Source organism: Sphaerodactylus townsendi, linkage group LG05 (genome assembly GCF_021028975.2).
Source record: "Sphaerodactylus townsendi isolate TG3544 linkage group LG05, MPM_Stown_v2.3, whole genome shotgun sequence".
Classification (NCBI taxonomy): Eukaryota; Metazoa; Chordata; class Lepidosauria; order Squamata; family Sphaerodactylidae; genus Sphaerodactylus; species Sphaerodactylus townsendi.
In genome coordinates this window covers 97,827,813-97,847,511 of record NC_059429.1, presented here as the reverse complement: position 1 = coordinate 97,847,511, position 19,699 = coordinate 97,827,813, and the positions used below count along the sequence as shown (strand labels likewise).

Below are 19,699 nucleotides of genomic sequence, written 5' to 3'. Positions count from 1 at the left end.
CTTAGGGCCAAAAGCTCACATTTTTCCAGCTTATCCTACCTCTCAAGATAGTTGTTGCAAAAATAAAACTGGATCAGGGAGAACAATGTAAGCTTTGCTGGGTTCCCACTGGAGATAAAATTCAGTTATAAGCATCTTAATAAATAAAATTTGTGCTCTGTTTGACTCCCAGAACAGTGTCTTCTTTGCAATTCTGGGATAGCACGCTGATTATTAAGTTTCCCATGCCCAGTGTCATTTAGGGTTCCAGGAAGGGATGGTACTCCTGAGACCCCAATCATCCATAGTAATAGTGCAGTCTTCATCAAAACATCAGTTCTCCCATCTTTTGGGGACAATTCTTCCCCCCACATACTGGCAAAAAGGGGAGAAATGCATGCTGCTACAGAAACCTTGCCTTCTGCAACACAGTGGTGGATGGAGCCAGCATGGTGCCTTGGGACAAAGCTATGAGCCAATACTGTGAAGCCAACACAGCTATCTAAACAGTAGGAGGTGGAGGAAGGAGGGCTTAGCAACACCAGCAGGTCTTGAACCTTGGCCAGGATCTGCAGACTTCTGCTAAAGGAGAACACGCCCTGCCTGACAATTGTTCTCTTTCCAGGAACTGCCAGCTGCTTCCAGGATCCTAGATTGACAAGGATTTGCTCACAGGAGAATGGCTACAAGGCTCAATGCGTCAAGCTGAGTTGGAACCCAAGTCTTTTGTTGCAACCTGGTGTGCTTTACTTTTTTGTTATCACCAGGCATGATAACCTCCAAGCAAACTGCAGAAGTTGCCTAAGAAACTAGCTTTGTGGCTCTCTATCCCGTTGCTCTATGAACCAGGGTGCTGAGGAAGATGGCTGGAAGAGCTGCAGGTGTTGTGTTTGCTACCTGAGTTGGTTAAACATTCTCCCAGCTCTGTTAAGTAACAGGATCCGCCACAGTAGAGCCTTGGCAAACAGGACAAGCTTGCCAGCATGCAGGGTGCGTGACAAGCAACTATTGCCTCCCTGCCAACCCACTACGTTAGCTATTGACTGAAAATAAATACCTCACCCACCCCAAGCCCAGCTGCGACCTCCTCTTGCTCCCCTTCCTTACAAATCCGTTCTTGGTTTGAACTTCATTACTTCATGCTGGAACTCTTCCTCTTTCACTCTGCTACAACCTCCTCAGCAGGAGGAGGATTCAACCTGCCACCCTGAGAAATGAGGCCCCGCATCTGATACTTCAATGTGCCACCCACTTCAACATGCCACCCTCCCCTGAGAATCAGCACCAAAACCTGGGTATCGGGTCTAATAACTGAAACTTATAGTGCAATCCTAAAAATACTTTCCTGGGACTAAGCCCCACTGAATAAACTTGAGAAGGATTCGAAGCAGACCTGCTTCGGATTGCTATCTTAGGTAAAGGTAAACTCCTGTGCAAGCACGGGTCATTACCATAGGCATAGCTACCACAGGGCAAGGTGGGGACCAGCATCCCTGGCGGCTGCTGTTGGGATCATGGGGGGGGGCCATGGGGGGAACTCTGAGTCTGTCCTGGGCTCCATTTTCCCTAGCTATGCCACTGGTCATTACTGACCCATGCCATGGAATGTTGTTACATCACAAGCTTTACTAGGCAGACTGTGTTTATGGGATGGTTTGCCATTACCTTCCCCGGTTGTCTGCACTTTACCCCCAGCAAGCTGCATACTCATTTTACTGGCCTCAGAAGAATGGAAGGCTGAGACAATCTTGAGCCAGCTACCTGAAACCGACTTCTGTCGGGATTGAACTCAGGTCCTGAGCAGGCTTCCATTTAGATTTGTCTTCTCGAGACAGCAGAAACCTAATTAAATTAAATGGTGCTGGATTTTATGCCTCAGGTGCCCAAGTGTTCAAGACCAATATTCAACATTATACCTAATTCCAGGATTGTGAAAAAGGCGAAGGATTTATTCGATCTGAAGGGAAACCAGAGCATTGTGGGAGATGAGAACAGAAGACTAGCGGTGGTTATCCATTGGAGAGTGAGAGGCATTCTGCACATACTCAGAGTCATACAATCTCTCACAAAGGCAAGCTATAGCAAAGTGGGATGCAATTACTGAGTGGAACCAGACAGTAATTTTTCTATTCCTACTTCCTTCCCATGCCCTCACCTGCTCCTGAGGCAAATTCCCCACAGCAAACAGAGGAGACAACCCCAAAATAATATAAATCACACACCAGTTTTCTGCTCACTTTTTCCTGCAGAGAAGGAAGCAAAGGAGGAAGAAGCAAAAGGGCCCACAGAGGAAAACTGATTGGCAACAGCAGATAAGAATTGGTCATGAAGAGGTAAACTGATTCAGCTCGAGCCATTTCTCAGCTCCTCCTCCCCATTCCTTCCCAAAACTGACTGTATATTTAGTAAAATATCTCCATAATTAAAAGTACTAGATACTTTTAAAACAAATCTGGGAATTCAGAGAGGGCATTTTATATTTCCAAGGAAGCATCACCCCCTATGTCTGATGTAGACATAGGTCTAGTCCTAGTACAAACGTTTTCTGAATGCATATCCTGCAGCTGTTTAGACATAAATTCTCTGGCCTTCAGTTCTTTTCAATTTCAGCTTTTTGTTCCAATTTGTTTACAATTCAAAGAACAACAACTCAAAGAAGAATCAAGTAGCAAACTGAAACATCTTTCTCAAGTGTATTGCAGACTTTATTTCATGAACCTTTGCACATTTTCCAGGTTCAGTCTTTTCATATGAACATATGACCCCGCTTTTCAACAAACGGGGCCTTTGGTCCATCAAACTCAGTATTATCGATTCTGATTGTCAGCAGCTTTCTAGAGTTCCAGGTAAAGATATTTTCATCGCTGCTACTCAACCATTTAACTGGAGATACTGGGGTTAGAACCTGGATCTTCCTACCTGAAAAGCAGGCACTTCTCCTGATTTGTTTCAAGCTGCTAAACCAGAGGTATCAGACATGCGGGCTGGGGGGCTGGATCAGGCCCCTTGAGAGGGATTATCCAGCCTGCAAGCCAGTTGTGGCAGCCACCCCTGCCAAGTACCAACCACTTCCCCAGTGCCACAGTGGGCTCACCAGTCCAGGCACCACCCCCTCCCAATCTGACCTGGCAAGGCACCCCCCATTTCCCCGTGCTAATCTAGGCTGCCCAGCTAACTATGGACTCGCCCCCAGCCCAGCCCAGCCCAGTCACATGGTCGTATCTGGCCCTCGTAACAAGTGAGTTCATCACTCCTGTACTAAACAGTTATTCTTGCATGCACAGTTCAATGGACTACGCAGATATTTTCCAAACCTTCCGCTTAGTGTAGAGATAAGAAACAGGCAACTCTTGGGCCAAATCTGTTCCTTTGAGGAGTGATTCTTGCTGACCCAGAGGTAAGACAGAGATGAAGACTAGCAGATAGAACAGTCCATTTAGGATAGGCAGGGTTGGATCCTTAGTTCACCTTCACTGCCACACCTACTCCCAAAGACATGGTTTGCAAATGAAGTTTTTAAATCTCCCTCTAGCCACTGTTAAACAGCATATGAAAAGGTTCTTTGAATGTGTGTCTGTTTACAGCTACAGTAACTCAAAATGTTTTATATTTGAAGGCATCAAATTAAGAAGTTCCTGTTGTGTGTTAAAAGTTTATTTTGCTGACATATTTTAATAGTAAGTAGCTTGGTGCTAGCAAAACGAGACTCTCACAAGTTCTCAAGATAAGCTTTCCTGTTTGATCCTGATAACAAGTTACAGCGAATGCACTGTATATACGATCCATGCACAGTGAACACTTGATTTTTCTTGATATATATGTTGAGTAAGTCTCATGTCACATTCAATGCAGATACAGCTGACTGGGTGACCAAAATAACACATTAACCCAGGTACTGGTCCTCAGTCTCCTTTGTAATGTGAACTTGCAGTGGTTATTTCTAACAAGTAAATATGCACACATATAGGCAGGGCATGGATTCAATGGAACATGTGAACAGAGCTTTAAAATCCTGCCTTTGGGGAATGTTGAAACCGTGGTTATACTGCTCTTATATCTGTCTGAGTTGTGAGGGATTTTCTCTGGCTTTTCACACTACAGTAGAAGCCTCAGCATTTTGACCTTGAAGTGTGTTCAGAAAATGGCACTACTCAGCCCCCATCCCTGGATTAGCCTGCGTCTAGCAGCCTGCTTCCTCCGTTCTCTACCTCAGCATGAACAAAATGAGCCCTATTCTAGTTTCTCTAGAAGTCTAGATTAACTCTGAAAAGTGGATGATAACTCTTCAAACACCAGAAACAAATGACTTGAAAATTACATTGATGAGCCATGCAGGAGATAGGCTTAGAAAAGTTCCAAGGACCCCAGGAAACAATGAGAGCCTTATGAGCTAAGGCAGGGGTTCTCAACCTTCCTAATGCCACGACCCTTTAATACAGTTCCTCATGTTGTGGTGACCACCATCCCTAACATTTATCCATTCCTCAGATGGAGAACACTGATTCAGAGAGTCTTAGGCGACCCCTGTTACCCCTAGGTTGAGAACCACTGAGCTAAGGGAACAAATTGAAGCAATCTATGAATTTTTCCCCCTATTGTCGGTTTCCAGCTAGTCACCACTTGAAGCAGAAAACTGAGCCAGATGGCCCAGAGAGCTGGACTTATACAGCAGGCTTTTCCTATCTCATAGGACTATAGATTAATGACAACATGGCTGTTCTAACCCAGAGTTCACTTGCTCCACTGCCCAAGGCATCCAGTCAGCACGACGCATCTTTGAATGAGGGACCACTTCCTAGAGATGCCACCTTGGGAGAGAGGCAAATCCCTGTCCTGGTGAAATCTTTTTACTTCATCCCCTAGTAACAAATGTTTTTGACACCAAGCACTACACAGTGATTAAAAACCAACAAAACCAGTGATTTATTGGTTAATTGTTAAAAAGCAAGAAGCCTGTACGTCACACGCAGGGCTCTCCTGGAGTCACCAACGAGCTGGTACAACATCCTACAAACACTTTGATTTCAAAATAAAGATTTTTTTTCAGCCCAGCTGAATATTAGGAACAACAATCATTGCTATTGACAATGCCCAGTGCTTCCTGACACAATCACTCAACTTTCATAATGAAAAATATATATATATATCTATTTACATTATATAAACACACCTATATCACATAAATTAGGAGCAAGAGGAGGCTGTTTGTGGGGCCCAGTGCCATGCTTTCTGGAAAGTGGGACTTTCCTTAGGGAAGAGCCAAAGAAGAGGGCTCGTGACTTTTGCCTTACGAACCCATTTGAAATTCAGGATGATCTTAGCAACAGAAGCAAAGTCTGGTCCAATAACTTCTGCCAGTCCACAGCTGGGACATTCCAAACACCACTCCATAGTGGACATCCATATCCCCAGACTCTGGCATCACAGTGGCAAATCCCAGTTCCCCACACACAGTCGACTGTAGCATTCACTCCAAATCAGCAGACCATTTGATGTTCTAAGAATTGTCCTTTGGGACAAAGCAAAGGCTGAGAACGACCTGTTCCTTCTGCTTGGACAGCCAAAGGCATTGTAATCCCGTTCAGAATCAACAGCAGCCAGAGTCCAATTGCAACAAAATAATAATGGTTCACAATAACCTACTTGAGCCAAAATATCAGCTGTAATTACCTGCACTCCGGCTGGGAGCCAGCCTGTACACTTTGCCCCATGAAGGGGCCGGAGTCTTAACACACACTGCTTGAAAAGCAGCTTCAGGGCTCTGGGCCCACATCAGTGCATTGTGCTTAGAATGAGTCTTCTGAGCACCAGTGGGCCAAAGCCAAGTCCATGTTTGGCTCCTGCAGCTCTCTTTAGCTTCTTTCTTGCACCTCTTCCTCCTTCCACCCGCTGGAGTTCTTCCCAAACTTGTACACAAGCCGCCGACCATCCACTCGCTCAAGGATCTCCCGCTTGTAGTAATACCTGAGGGAAGGAAAGAGGAAGTCAAAGCCTGATGCAAAACAATCTCAGGAAGTCACAAGGAAGTTTGGGGCATGTTTGTAACAAGGGAGGACAAACATAATCCTGGGGAGGTGGAGGTGGTAAAGCAGCCTTCAAAGATTAGGGAAATATTTTTCTTCTCTGTGAACTTGTGTGTCCCACTTTTATTCCAAAGAGATCAGGGTGATATAAATGGAGTTCTATTTTATTCTCAGAGCCAGGGTGGCATAGGGATTTACAGTGCAATCCTAGTCAGAGTTATACACTTCTTAACAGCCCAATTCAGAGCCCTGGGGCAGTGCCCTGCTGCCTCAAAAGGCCTTTTTGGTGGTGCAGAGAGACAAAAAACCTCTCCCCACTGCCAAAAAGCTCTCCATTGGACTCAATGGGCTTATGCCACCTGTAACAGGCTTCCCTCTGTGATACCCCTATGAAGATGCCAGCCATAGATGCAGGTGAAACGTTAGGAACAAGATCCACCAGACTACAGCCACACAGCCTGGAAAACCCACCACAACCAATTGAATCCGCCCGTGAAAGCCTTTGACAGTACACTGGAGAAAGTAACAGTATTTGGATGAGTATTACAAAAAGAAGGTCCAACATTATTGTGGAGTCGGCTGCAGACCACCTGACCAGAGTGGCTGTCTGCTGAGCATCTAGAGTCACACAACTTCCTGACCTGCCCAGCCGACAATCTTATTTTTTCAAATGGTGGAGGACGGTACAAGAGGCTCAGCCATACTTCACTTAATATAACAAATCCACCAGGCAAGATGGTGTATGCCCAAGGGGGCTCAAAGAATGTTCTAGAGAACTTGCAGGAGCTATGTCCATCATCCTCAAGACCTCCTGGAGGATGGGAGATGTGCCATGAGATTGGAGGAGGGCAAATGATACCCTGATCTTCAAAACAGGGAAAAGGGATGACCTAGGAAACTACAGGCCAGTCAGTATGACCAGGAAAGATATAGGAGCAGATTTTAAAGGGGTCAATCCACGAGCATCTGAAAGACAACTTGGTGTTCTGGGGAAGTCAGCACAGATTGTCCCCAACCGGTTCTGCCAGACAAACCTGGTTTCCTCCTTCGATTGAGTGACAGGGTTACTGGATCGGGGGAATGTCATCAACATTGTTTACCTAGATTTCAGTGAAGGGTTTGTCAGGGTTTTCCATGATGTTCTAATGGGTAAGCTGGAGAACTGCCGACTGTACTCTAGCATAGTGAACTGGCTAGGGAACTGGTTGGAGAACTGTACCCAAAGAGTATTTATCTATGGCATTTCATCTGATTGGAGGGAGGTGTCAAATGGGGGGGCCACCATTCTGGGCCTGGTACTTTTCAATATTTTTATAAATGATCAGGATGAGAAGAGGAGGGAACTACTCATTAAATTTGAAGATTGCACCAAACTGAGAAGACTAGTGAATACCCCAGAAAAAAGAGATGGAATTCAGTGACATCTGAACACACTGTAAAAAGGGGGCAGGTGTGAACAAGATGCAATTCAACAAAGATAAGTGAAGAGTTCTACATCTGGGGAACAAAAATGAGAAGCATGAATATTGGCCAGGGGGTACACTTCTGGTGGCAGTGTATGTGAACAAGATCTAGGGGTTTGGGTGGATTGTCAACTAATTATGAGTAGTCAGCACGATGCAACAACAAAAATGGCTAATGTGGTCTTGGGGTGGTCAGCAGAGGCATAACATCCAAATTACAAGATGTCATAGTCCTGCTGTACAATACATTGGTCAGGCCACACCTGAGTACTGTGTGTGGTTTTGGAGGCCTCACTTAAAAAAAGGATGTGGACAAAATGGATCTGGCATAGAGGAGAGTGACAGGGATGATTTGAGGGCAGGAGACCAAGCCCTTCGAAAAAAGGCTGATGGACTTGGGAATCTTTAGTCTGGAGAAGAAGAGGTTGAGGGAGGACATGATTGCTTTTAGAGCACTTGAAAGGGCACTTGCCCTCACTTAGAAGGGCAAAGAGCTGTTGGCAGAAGACTGGATTTGCAATAATCAATGTAATTTACAAGTGGAAAGGTACCTGCTGGCTATTGGTTGTGGGGAGGGGGGGGGGGCGGAATTTACAGTAAGAGTAGTTCAGCAGTGGAATTGGATGCCTAAAGAGATGGTGAGCTCCCCCTCACTGGCAGTCTTCAAGCAGTGGCTGGATGAATGTTTATCAGGAATGTTTTAGGCTGATGATATACTGAGCAGGGGGTAGGTCCAGATGGTCTTTATGGCCCCTTCCAGCTCTCTGATTTTGATTAGCCTTGTCCCCTCACAGTTTAAATGTAAATTATAAGTTAGGGTCCAACCTGTTCTCCCCTTTTATTACACTGTAAAGGCTTGTGCATGTCTTATAGCCATATATAAATAACACACCCAATCACAAAACAGGGGTTCCAAGGGACTTGAAACATGCTCTTTGACTTGGGCCAGAAATGAGTTGATGGAAATGTTCCCACAGCACAAGATTACATAGAGCTGGGTTCCCTGTCATGCCTAATTACTGTTTTTAAACCCCCCCCCCCTTGCCTCCTTGCCATGGCACTCACCTCATGGCTCGGCTCAGCTTCTCGTAAGTCATGCTGTTGTTCTTCTTCTTCTGTCCCCACAGCTGAGCCACCGCCTCAGAGCGTAGAAACTTGAAAATGCCTTCTCGGCGGTCTTCCCATTTCAGCAACCCCTCGTTCATCTCTGGGTGAATTAGGATGTCCCGGATGAATTCCCACAGGTGGATGCCTCTTGGGGCTGCTTCAAAAGAAAACAGGGACAAAAATTTTAAAAATGCCCATTAGGACCAGCTGTCTGAGTGCAAGAAGGAGGACCTTAAACCACAGGTTTCCATGGGTGTCAGAGCACACATAACTGGGCTGGGCATCCAAGTCAGCTCTGTGCCTCCTTGGGGGCAGGAGACCCACCAGGCAGCTGAATTGGTACCATTCAGCCTAGCAAGAAGCTGGAACCCGGTCAGTGGTGGGATCCAAAAATGTTAGTAACAGGTTCCCATGGTGGTGGGATTCAAACAGTGGGGTAGCGCCAATGGGGCTGGGCGGGGCACGACGGGGGCGTGGCCGGGCATTCCGGGGGCGGGGCATACATAATTTCTCTGTTCCTGTAAAAAACTCTTACAGTTTAAAAAAGTTCCTAATTTCCAGCTGATATCTTTCTGTCCATAATTTAAACTCATTATAGCAAGTCCTATTGTCTACTGCCAACAGAAACAACTACTTCTCCTCTAATTGACTGCCTGTCAAATACTTAATACTTTCAAATACTTAATTTTGTTTCTAGAAATCAAAAGAAGGAGACTTTCCTTAAACAAGGAACTTTGCCATATTTCTAAAACATGTTTTTAAAACAGCCCAACAGGGAGAATTATCCCGTTTTTTACCTTCGCTAACCAGCCACATAGGAAACAACAGGACTTTATGATTTTTGGACCTAATGGAATTTCTAACGGAAAAGCAGACCCAATTAGTAACCCCCTCTCGGCACACACAAATAATTAGTAACCCACTCTCGGGAACTGGTGAGAACCTGCTGGATCCCACCTCTGAACCCGGTTATATAGGGAGATAGCTGGGCAATCACGAGGGTGATCAGAAATGCATTGCCTTTGTCCCTATGGAATAAAAGGATCTAAAGGAGCTGGGCCTCTGTGCTATGTAATGTTTATGAATCTTCACTGAGCAGGTGCTCCCCCCCCCCCCCACGGACTAAGGATTTGGATAAGCATCTCAAGTGCCCCTGTCCACCACGAATGTTGTGTCCCAAGCTGCGTTGGAATGCTGCCAAAAGAATCTGGGGCAAAAATCGAGGTCAAAAAGTCTTGAACTGATCCTAGCCAAGAATGAGATTCACGTACAGTGTTTGCTCTTTTTGGTCTCCAGGCAGTCTCTGTTCTCCTTGCTGACTTTCCTGGGACGTCCCCTTTTCCGCTTTTTGAGATCTTTTTTATAGTCGTCTGCAAAAAGAGGATAAGAAACAAGATGAATACAGTCTTATTTCCCAGAGCACATCAAGTACTCTCTCTTGGCCTAGGCTTGCCCCCATGTACCGCCTGAGTGCCTCGGGTTATTTCCTTTTGCCCACCCCATCCCTGCGAAGGCTGTCAGCTTGAAATCTACTGGAGCTTGTTCTTTCTTTCTCAACATTGGCTGCTCCTATACCCGTGGTGGCGAACCTTTGGCACTCCAGATGTTATGGACTACAATTCCCATCAGCCCCTGCCAGCATGCCCAATTGTAGTCCATAACATCTGGAATGCCAAAGGTTCACCACCACTGTCCTATACGGAGCAGTCTCTGGGAAGCAGTGAGAGGCACAAACACGCCCCCCCCCCTTTGTTTGGCCATTCCCTTGCAGGGGAATTCTGATGAAAGCATCCTCTGGTGCTTTAATAAGTTTTAGCTGAATTAGGTCACTACTTTAATTATGAATCATAAGCCACTCTGTGCTACAAAAGGGAAAATTATAGGTAAATATTTTAATAAACAACTATAAATAATGGGACTGATAAACCATATCCTTTCTCCTAATGTACCTAATGTCTTCTTACTTATAAGCACCTAATAAATGGTCTATTTTCACATTCTGTCACTAAGGAGAGAACTTTATGGTGAGCCCACCTTCGGATTAATCCTTCATTCTCTCTCTCTCTCACTCTCTCACTCTCACACACAGGCTCCCACTGATAAGGCCACACATATCTCACCATCGGAAAAGGGACTGTGCTTCATATCTATGGGGTCAAGTTCAAGGTCACTTCCACCGGAGTCCTGAGAGTGAGGGCTCTGGGACATAGTCCCTGTGGAGAAAGAAAAACACATGAAATTTTAGCTGCTGCAACAAGCAAAAGCAAGATCCCAACTGCTCTAGAAGATTCCCCAGATATCCTCTGCTTGGAAAATATGGGGGAGAGTGAGGAAATTTCACTCTATCACCCCATTTATAAGACCTAGATGTTCCTGTTCATAAGAATTATGAAGAGTCTGAATATAGCCCACAAAATGAAGCAAACTGTTGCTGGGAGCAGAGTTTATAGCTAGCTGGATCTATTAAGACCAGTTTGTCTCCTATAACACTCAAGCCAGAGTTTACTGAAAGGCAGAAAATGCTGAGAGGATACAGCAGCCATACCTGTGAGAGACCCAGAACTGTCTGGTGACATGGCTCCAGGGAAGTAGAAGTCAGGCGGTGAGAAAAGGTTTGCTAATTTCATCTCCTCCTCCTGACAGCAAGTGTTTCCAAAAGTTTCTGCTAACAAAGAAAGCAACTGGTAGTTGAACACACAAATCCACCCACAGTATGGACAATCACAAGAGAGACAGAGAGCAGCCAAAACGTTTATTCTCTTACCTAAGGGGTTGGAGTCCAGCACGGACATAATCCATCCTAGTTCATCTGGGACTGAAGCTGCAAGTAAGGAGAAAGCTATATGCCTTAATATTCCTTGTGAATAAGACGGAATGCTATCATTACAAATTCTATCCCCGGCATTGTTAAGGGGCAAACCTAGAGATGCTTTCCTAATTCCTGAACTGTTAAGATTTATCAGGGCCAAGTACCAAGAAACAGGAACCATTAGACTAAATGATGCTGATCTTTTGGCTTCACCCAGCAGAAATTTAGTTCAGAAATTTAACAAATGAAGCTTTATTTGGCTTGGATGTGAAAGGTTTGGAAAAGCTTAACTGAGTGTACTTCTGTGTCTTCAGAAGGTGTTACAGGCATGTAGGCTGAACCCATCATAAAACATGGCACCTGCCCAGTGAATTTCTAGCATTTCCAGGCTGTTCCTGTGAGACCACACGGCCTCTAAATTTAAATCAACCCAATTTGCCCATTTTTGCCTTGAGGGGCAGCAGCCACACTCACTGATTTCATGCAGGTGTTCATACAGTTCGTCACCCAGGGGTCCGAAGATGAGCCCAAGCTGGTCCCGTGTGTACTGGCAAAGGGTGTTGCCATCCATGTTGCAACAGGAGAAGTCAATGGCACTGGCGTCATACTTGTTCTTCTCCACGTGGTAGCTGATCCAGTCCAGGACTTGAGACTTGCTCCAGCAATGGGGCATCTCACCATACCATGTGGGTCTGCCTGAAGAGTGGGGAGGAAGCAAAGAGAGGGGTTAGTGGAACAGGTGCACATTAGTTCATTGCTCGGCAGGTCTGGAACACTCTGCTGCCTCAACAGCACAGGGTGTGGCCCGCTCATTTACGCACAAGATTTATCTTGCTTAGTCACAGTGGTTAACACGTACACCTGTCACCTGTTCTCTTATCTCTGAACATGCCCCTCCCCACCAAGGTGAGGTCATTCAGGACAGCAGTTTCACAGCCCCAAGCTTAGTCAGTCTGGCCTCCATTAGAAGCCGACAACGGCAGCTTCAGCCGGGCCGACTTCCCCTACAAAGGTTACTATTTGGCTTTTCACTGTTGGGAAGGCAAACTGGAGAAATTCCCAGCAACTCTTCAAGCTATCAATATACGGCTTTGTTTTTTTTTTAAAAAAAAAAAACTAACCCTGCACACTTCACAGTGCTTCAAAAGCAGCAGTCTCTCCTATCCCTGCCAAATCAGTTCTTTAAATAAGGAATATCTCACAGGTATGGGAGAGAGAAACGGTAACACTTATCAATCTTAATATTAAAACAATTCAATCCGAGCATTCACAATTTTGCCTCAGCATTATCCCAGAAACAGTAAAGAGGAACAGTCTGATTCCTCAGTCAGCCTGATCTTATCAGAGCTTGGAAGCTAAGGAGGAACAGCCATGGCTAGTACTTGGGTGGGACACCACTAGGAAGACTGCGGTAGCTAAGTAGAGGAAGGTAATGGCAAACTACCTCTGCTCATCAGTTTTCTTGAAAGTCCATGGTCTTGGAGTCACCATGAGTTGGTTGTGACATGTTACCACACAATTATTATTAATAATATAGCTCAGTTTGAGGGTTCAAAGCTTCCCCCATACATTATCCCAATTGTAGTTAAAGCGATTGCTCAATATTAACCATAAGAAGGGCAGAAGGGAAGCTCCAATGAACCTCTAAGCTACCATTATGTACCTTGTTCAAGGCCATGTCTCCTACCACCCACCGGTGTGGTTGCTGAAAAAGTTAGACTGCCCTTTGCTGCCATCACCCTGTTATGGGAAGCAACACCCTCCACATCCAGTTTGTCATAGGACGACATGTTCCTTGGAGGATACAAGATGTCCATTGACCAGATTGTCTTGCAGCAATAAACCCTTGGACACCTACCAGTTGTTTCTGTTGGCACGTTTATGTTAGACAGTGGGGGAGGAAGATTATCATCATCCTCAAGGTGGGTCAGCAGGTCTGTGTCTGCAGGAACTTCCTCTGACTGGTACATGGCAGAGATGTAGTTTGAAAGGAGATTGCTGATCTCACAGGATCCTGCCATGGGATTTTCTGTCAGAAATTTAAAATGGTTAGATAGGGAGATGGATCCCGCCAGCTCCACCTGCAAGAATTTGCCAGCACAGCATAGACAGCATTATCCCTCCTGAGGTGGTATTGATCAAACACACCATTTCCCCTCTTCAACACTGCTGAAAGCCCCACTTTTGCGAGAGTCACTTCTGATCTCCAGCAATTCCTCCAGATTCTCAGCAATCCTTGAGTTTCCCTGTTGCTGGAATTTGCTCAAGATTCCCCAGCAATTGAGGGGGTGTCTCAAAACACAGAGCCACAGATTTTTAGCCAAGGAAAGTCTCTCTACAACCAACCAAGTTATATTCTTGTATGATAAAACAACCTAATTTGCTCGTTGTCTGCAGCTAACCGTCTGCTTGAAATAAACAGGAACAATCAAATCTACTTCACTTTGGCCTTTGAACTAACTTAGCACAATAAAGTTTGTGGAGCTTTTTGAAAATAAAAAGCATTACTTTTTAAAGAACTATAAAAATATTCTGTTCATTAACTGTTAATATTCGCTATGGCTCAGAGACACAATTAACAAGCTTGAATTTTTATTTCTTTTTAACCTTGTTGGCAGACATAGACAAGAGCCCCAGGTAGCGTTCTCTTAGCATCTTCCAAGATTTGCCTGGTAGGTGCCCAGCAAGTCCACTACAATGGGGCTGTGGTTCCATAGCAAAGCACCTGCCCTGTATGCAGAAGGCCCCAGGTTTGATCTCTGACATCTCCAGTTAAATTAGCTTTATTAGCTTAGTTGCTAATAAAGTATCTCTTTCTGAAACTGGAAACTCAAGACTGGAAATCTGGTGAAACATTAGAAGAAAAATCTTCCAGACCATGGCCACACAGCCCCAAAAATCCCCATAGAAGCCAGCTGATTCTGGCTGTGAAAGCCTTCCACAATACAACTTCATTTGCTCCCTAGATGCTTGTAGATGGACAGAAGGCTCTGCTTAATCTAGAGGAAAAAAGACCTTGACTTTCCTGAATCACCTCAGTTTCCATGTAGTAGCTCAGCTACAGTCACTCACAAACTCACCATCCATTCTCTACTGCAAAGTTAAGACGCCTACAAATACCAAATGGCAAGATTTTGGGCTCAGACTGAACCAGCCCAAGCCCAGCATATTTTCTTTCCCTGCTACCCAAAGAGGAGTGAAATAGGTGGTAAAAGTGCTGGATTATGCATTCAAATGCACTCCTCAGCCCTGTATGATCTTGACTCACATCCACTCTCTCTCTCTCTGCTAATCCACTTTGCAGGGTTGTTGTAAGGATAAAGGGGAGGGGAGCACCACCCACTCTGCCCGGGGCTCCTTGTAAGAAGAGCAAGATGAGGGGGGGGGGGGAGAGGGAAGAGAAAGAATAGGCTAAAAACTGATAGAGAGGGACTGCAGGGCGCAAGTCTTTTGTCTTCTCCGCCTGGCTGGTTCAGGATTCTCCCCCACCCACTTTCAGTACAGACTCCAATTTCCATCCCAGCCGTGAACAATGTCTGTGGAAGATGGTCGCAGGGAAGGGAAGAAGAGATGAAGGATCCTTCTGCTCTTTGTTCACAAGTTGTCAGAAAATACGCAGATAGGAGAAGAACCCCGATCAGCCGCGGCTGCTCCCCGGCCCCGGCCCCTTTTGTTACCTACCGGGCAGGTGTCCCTGCAGCTGTTAATCCACACTCAGCAGTCGGCTCAGCCAGGCAGCCCCAGCGCGCTCTGGCCTCTCGCTCACCTGTGCCCTAGTATTTGTGACTCCACTCCTCTGTATGGCTCGGCCCCTCCCCATACCTGTCCCTTTATAGGGGCGTCTCCCGTAAAACGATCTCCACCTCTAGGGGAATTCCGAGGTCCAGGTACTCAGCTCCCGCCCCAGGGGATTTGCATAATGGGTGCCATCTGGGCCCGTGCCAGCTTACCTTGCCGGGAAATCTAGGCGGACAGTTTAATCATTACCAGAGCCCTGGCAGGGCCGGTGCCAGTTTCACCCAGGCCGGTGTTTTTCGGCCTTTCGTCGCAGCCGCGTTTGCTCATCAAAGCAGACAAACCGGTCCGCGGCCCCCTCCTCGGCCAAGAATAGCTGTTTATAACTGGGGCGGGGGTGAGACTGCGGACAAGGCAGGTGGCTCACCAGAGGACCCAGGAGGAAGGAGGCGCAGAGGGCATCTAGCAGGGCCCGGCTTCACAACCCCACCCCCACCCCCACCCCATCCAGGCTCTAGCCAAAGACAAGGTCTTCAGGCCAACACAGGCGTAGGTCTGGCTAAGTGGGCTCTAGAATAGAAAGGCCACTGGTGGCACAGATCACGCATGAAAGATGCCACAAGTCAGGTTGTTGTTGCTTCTGGGATCTCCCCCCAGTTGGCCACCACCAAGTCCTTTCACTGACCCTCTGAATACCAAATGTAAGGTGAGGTGATGGTGGCGAAGAAGATGCTAAACAAGACAGAGGCACCTGGGAACTTCCAGAATGGGGGAAATGGGAAGCTTGTTCACCCACTGCCCTCTTTACATGAGAATTTTTCTCAGCCTCCTTTTCATTAACATTATCTCTGTTTATGCAGAGAATAGCCTTAAAAAAACATTCAGCTCATTGGGGTTTTTTAATTCAATCACCAGGCAAGGGAAATGCAACCCCTGCCCCCAGAAATGCTCAGTCAGCCACCCTGAGACATCAAAGCAGACAAACTTCCCCACCTGAGCAATTTCCCCCACCTTCCTCAGGCATTTTCCCTAACAATAATAGTGCATAGATCTTTGGGATAATATCCCCTCCCCCCACCCACCCCCCACCCCCCACCCCCCACCCCAGACACACACTGGCTTAGCAAAGCAGGTAGATTTAGGTCATGGTCTCATCTTTCACTTGTGGGAACAGAAGTCATGCCTTAGCAAAAAGCAGGGTAAAATAAATAAATATGTAAACATGCTTTGTGAAAACAGCCATTGTCTCCCTGGTTTCAGTGGGACACACTCCGTGCCTTGTAGATGTGTTGTTGGGGAGGGGCTATTGTGAAGATGGGACTGATCTCTGCCTTGTTTCTGGTGGCCGGACAGTGATGCTTCCAGGTGGTTGAACTATTTACTCACAACAGTCTTGTGGTAAACCCAACAGCCCACCAAGCAACCGGCCTAGCTGGCTGGGCCAGAGGCATTGTGCTTGTCACACCCTATTGACGTCAGGCACTCACCACATGGCATTTCTGAGAATGCTGTCTGGCACTGGGCTTGCCCCGGGACTCTAATGCCACTTAGCAGGCACTACATCAAGCTGGCAAATTCCCCCACCTTCCTCTGGCATTTCCCCTAACAATAACAGTGCATAGATCTTTGGGATTATATACATGGTCCCCCATTGGATTAGCAAAGTAGGCAGATCTAGGTCACGGTTTCATCTTTCACTTGTAGGAAAAGAAGTTATACCTTGGATTTCAGAGTTGTCTACTCCCCCTCCCATGGGTTCTTGCAGTTTCAGCGACTGTATCAAAGACAGAAATTCAACAGGTTCAGTCTTTCCAACTATTTCTATCTAAGCTTCAAGTGCTGATCAGATAGTTGCTAAAGATATCAGTGCAAGTGTAAGTTAGCAATGCAGCCTCGATTCTGTGTTAGAGAAATAATTGCTTCACAGCAACACTTCAGTGCTACATATGGATGTCTGAACAGAGCAAAACATAAGGCCTTTAGTAAGCCACATTCACATGAAAGGGGACTCCTCTGAAATCTCTGTAATATACCTCATAATCCCAAAACATTTACTTGAAAGTTTGTTATCACCATATCAAGAATAACATTTATACCTTATAGCATTTGTGCACGGGGAGAAATAAGATTAGAATGACTGATTCCAAGCAACTACAGTTGTTAACAGATTTTCAAAATAGAATGTGTGAGGGAAACGGGAAATAAGACTTTGAGTCTGTCACTGGCTGGACCCATTTCCTGTACAGCCAGCAGTTCAAATGGCAGGAATTGGTCAGGATAATTTTGATTTGCATAATTTAGATAACAAATTCAAAGGACATTTTAAGACGTGTTCTTCTTAGTAATATATAGATTATGTTTTATATTTGTATGAGTGTGTGCTATCAAGTCACAGCTGACTTATGCACCCTCATAGGGTTTTCAAGGCAAGATATATTCAGAGGTGGTTTGCTGTCGCCTGTCTCTGTGTGGGCTGAGAGAGTTCTAAGAGAACTGTGAATGGCTCAATGTCACCCAAGCAGGTTTTAAATGGAGTGGGAATTCAGACCATTTATATATATATGTAATAAATATATATATTTGTACAACAGGGTATTTTTATGGGACATGTTTTGAAAGACCCTGTTGCTGGATCCATGTTTATACAGACATTGCCTCCAAAGAAAGGTCAAAGGCTACTGAGGTACAGCATTTCTTCATGCAGAATAAGAACCAAATCCTCTCCTCTCTTATTTCTTCAAACAGGGCTCCATAAGGTGGCTGGTAAATTTGGACTGCCCTAGAGGCCTCCACGATCTACTAGGGCTGTTGCACCCCCATAATGACCATCTTGTAGCCTGTCTGTTCTCACATCAGCGATGCATGAGACATCGAGATGCTTAAAACTATGCCCATCAGGCTATTTATTTTAATCTGGCAACCTACTGATGTACTTTATCCATTTTTGGGGTTGTTTCTCTCATTACCCCCCTGTAGAATCTTTTCGCCACTCTTTGAAGATAGTTCCATTTGTAAGAATTATGTTTATTTATCAAAGTATTAATGCGAAGAGTTGGGTCTGGCGTGCTTTCCCACTCTATCTTGCCCAGCTTCCCTCTTTTCTACAGACTCCCTCCCATGTGGCTTTTGCTCACACAAGTCCCATTATTCCAAGCATAGCCTCTTTGGTGTTCCATGGGACTCTTCTTCTGTTTTTCACCAGTAAGTACATCTGGTTAGATTCAACCTTTGTGCTTGATAGCAGAGCTATCAAAACAAGAGAAGAAAACAATGCAATAAATATAAGTGCCTCCCAGCAGTGCCAGGATTATAGCTTTGCATCCAGAAGGCCTTGGTTATGTAGCCCCCAGAAAACTCCTCTCACCAAATCACCATTTGCACCCCGTTGGCCATCTCCTGTTGTTTCCTTCCAAGGTCATGAAGTTCATGTGAATCATTACTGCTTTGCTGCTGTTGCAATGTCAGTGATGGCTATTCACATTATGATGCTTGCTCCAGTTCCCAGACTCCAGGATCCAACTTGCTAAAAAGAGAGGCAGGTGCCTCACAAGAAGCAGCCAGAAGGACAACTACCCTCTAGTGGCTGGTACATGTTCCAAGTGAACAAGATCCCCAGAGGGTCCATGAGGAGCAAATGTGTGAAGGGGTGAATTGAAAATAAATAAAACGATGGTAGGGAGACATCCTCAAAAGTCAGCAGTCCCTGTCTCACATGGGTGTGGGTATAAACTGCCACCCTGCTCTTCCTCACTTCTCCTCCCCGTGTTTTTCCCAGGCACCACCCCTAAGTTTCCAGATGTTTTCCAGCCTGGATCTGGCAACCCCATGCCCCCCATCACCCGCTGGTGGGAGGGCAACTATACTGTAAAGTCTGTTAGGCTGAGAATGTGATTGGCACATAGTCACCCAGCAAGCCTCTGTGGCAGAGTGGGAATTCAAACCTGCTTCCCCCAGACCTTAATCTGACACCCTAACCTGTATGAGAGCCAGTGTGGTAATCTTCCCGATTGTGTGTAGCACTGCAGTTGCTTATTGGGCTTCAGTGACCAGAGGGCACCCTCCTGGTGACAATATACTGTCTCTTATAGTGTGCTTCTCGCCACAATACAGCATGCATGCATCTTTGCAGGGGCCGGGGGGGGGGGGGGTCCCCGGCTTGTTATTCCTGAAGGTCTCAGATGAGCATAAAATGTGGCTTGAAGAAGGAAAGAGTGGAAGTGAAAATCACTATTGTCCAATAACCACTGCTGTTCTGCCACGGATTCCAGATTATCCATTATCATGCCTTGTGGCAGGGGCAGAGAAACAACGCTCTTGGCACAAAACATCCAGCAAGAGATGGTTTTGCTCCACTGTCTATGAGGTCCTAAACAGAATGACATGCTTTTAAGTCCACTGATTTCGATGGATTTAGAAGGATTACATTGTGGATCTCTGACTTGTGGCCCCAAGGAGCCTAGCAACAAGTGTATATTCTACAGGGTGGTTCCATGGAACCCTACGGCTCAGTAACTCCCAAAGCCTTGTGTTGAATTACATCAGTTCGATATTAGTCAAAGCAGGCCATGCCCACAGGTAAAACC

At 45.8% G+C, this 19,699-nt stretch overlaps 1 protein-coding gene across 4 annotated transcripts; it reads right to left on the bottom strand.

Moving 5' to 3' along the window:
• Positions 1-5,689: 5,689 nt before the first annotated feature.
• ELF3 (E74 like ETS transcription factor 3) lies at positions 5,690-15,183 on the bottom strand. 4 transcript variants are annotated; one of them, XM_048498875.1, is made up of 9 exons: positions 15,063-15,183; positions 13,240-13,410; positions 11,856-12,077; positions 11,337-11,393; positions 11,118-11,237; positions 10,693-10,785; positions 9,844-9,942; positions 8,531-8,729; positions 5,690-5,943 (listed from the first exon to the last, which is right to left on the bottom strand). In XM_048498875.1, exons 2-9 carry the CDS (start codon positions 13,400-13,402, stop codon positions 5,832-5,834), a joined length of 1,065 nt encoding a protein of 354 aa, XP_048354832.1. In that variant the 5' UTR covers positions 13,403-13,410; positions 15,063-15,183; the 3' UTR covers positions 5,690-5,831. The 4 variants fall into 4 exon arrangements, with proteins under 4 accessions (XP_048354832.1, XP_048354834.1, XP_048354833.1 ...); XM_048498877.1 differs by having other exon boundaries at positions 8,531-8,726; XM_048498876.1 differs by having other exon boundaries at positions 11,118-11,234.
• Between the last annotated feature and the right edge of the window lie 4,516 nt (positions 15,184-19,699).

Coding starts and splice junctions, on each gene's coding strand:
- ELF3 (XM_048498875.1), bottom strand. CDS start 13,402: ATGGCAGGATCCTGTGAGATCAGCAATCTCCTTTCAAACTACATCTCT. Junction 12,078..13,239: donor CGTGCCAACAGAAACAACTG/GTAGGTGTCCAA, acceptor CCCACTCTTCAG/GCAGACCCACATGGTATGGT. Junction 10,786..11,117: donor CAGTTCTGGGTCTCTCACAG/GTATGGCTGCTG, acceptor CTTTCTCCACAG/GGACTATGTCCCAGAGCCCT.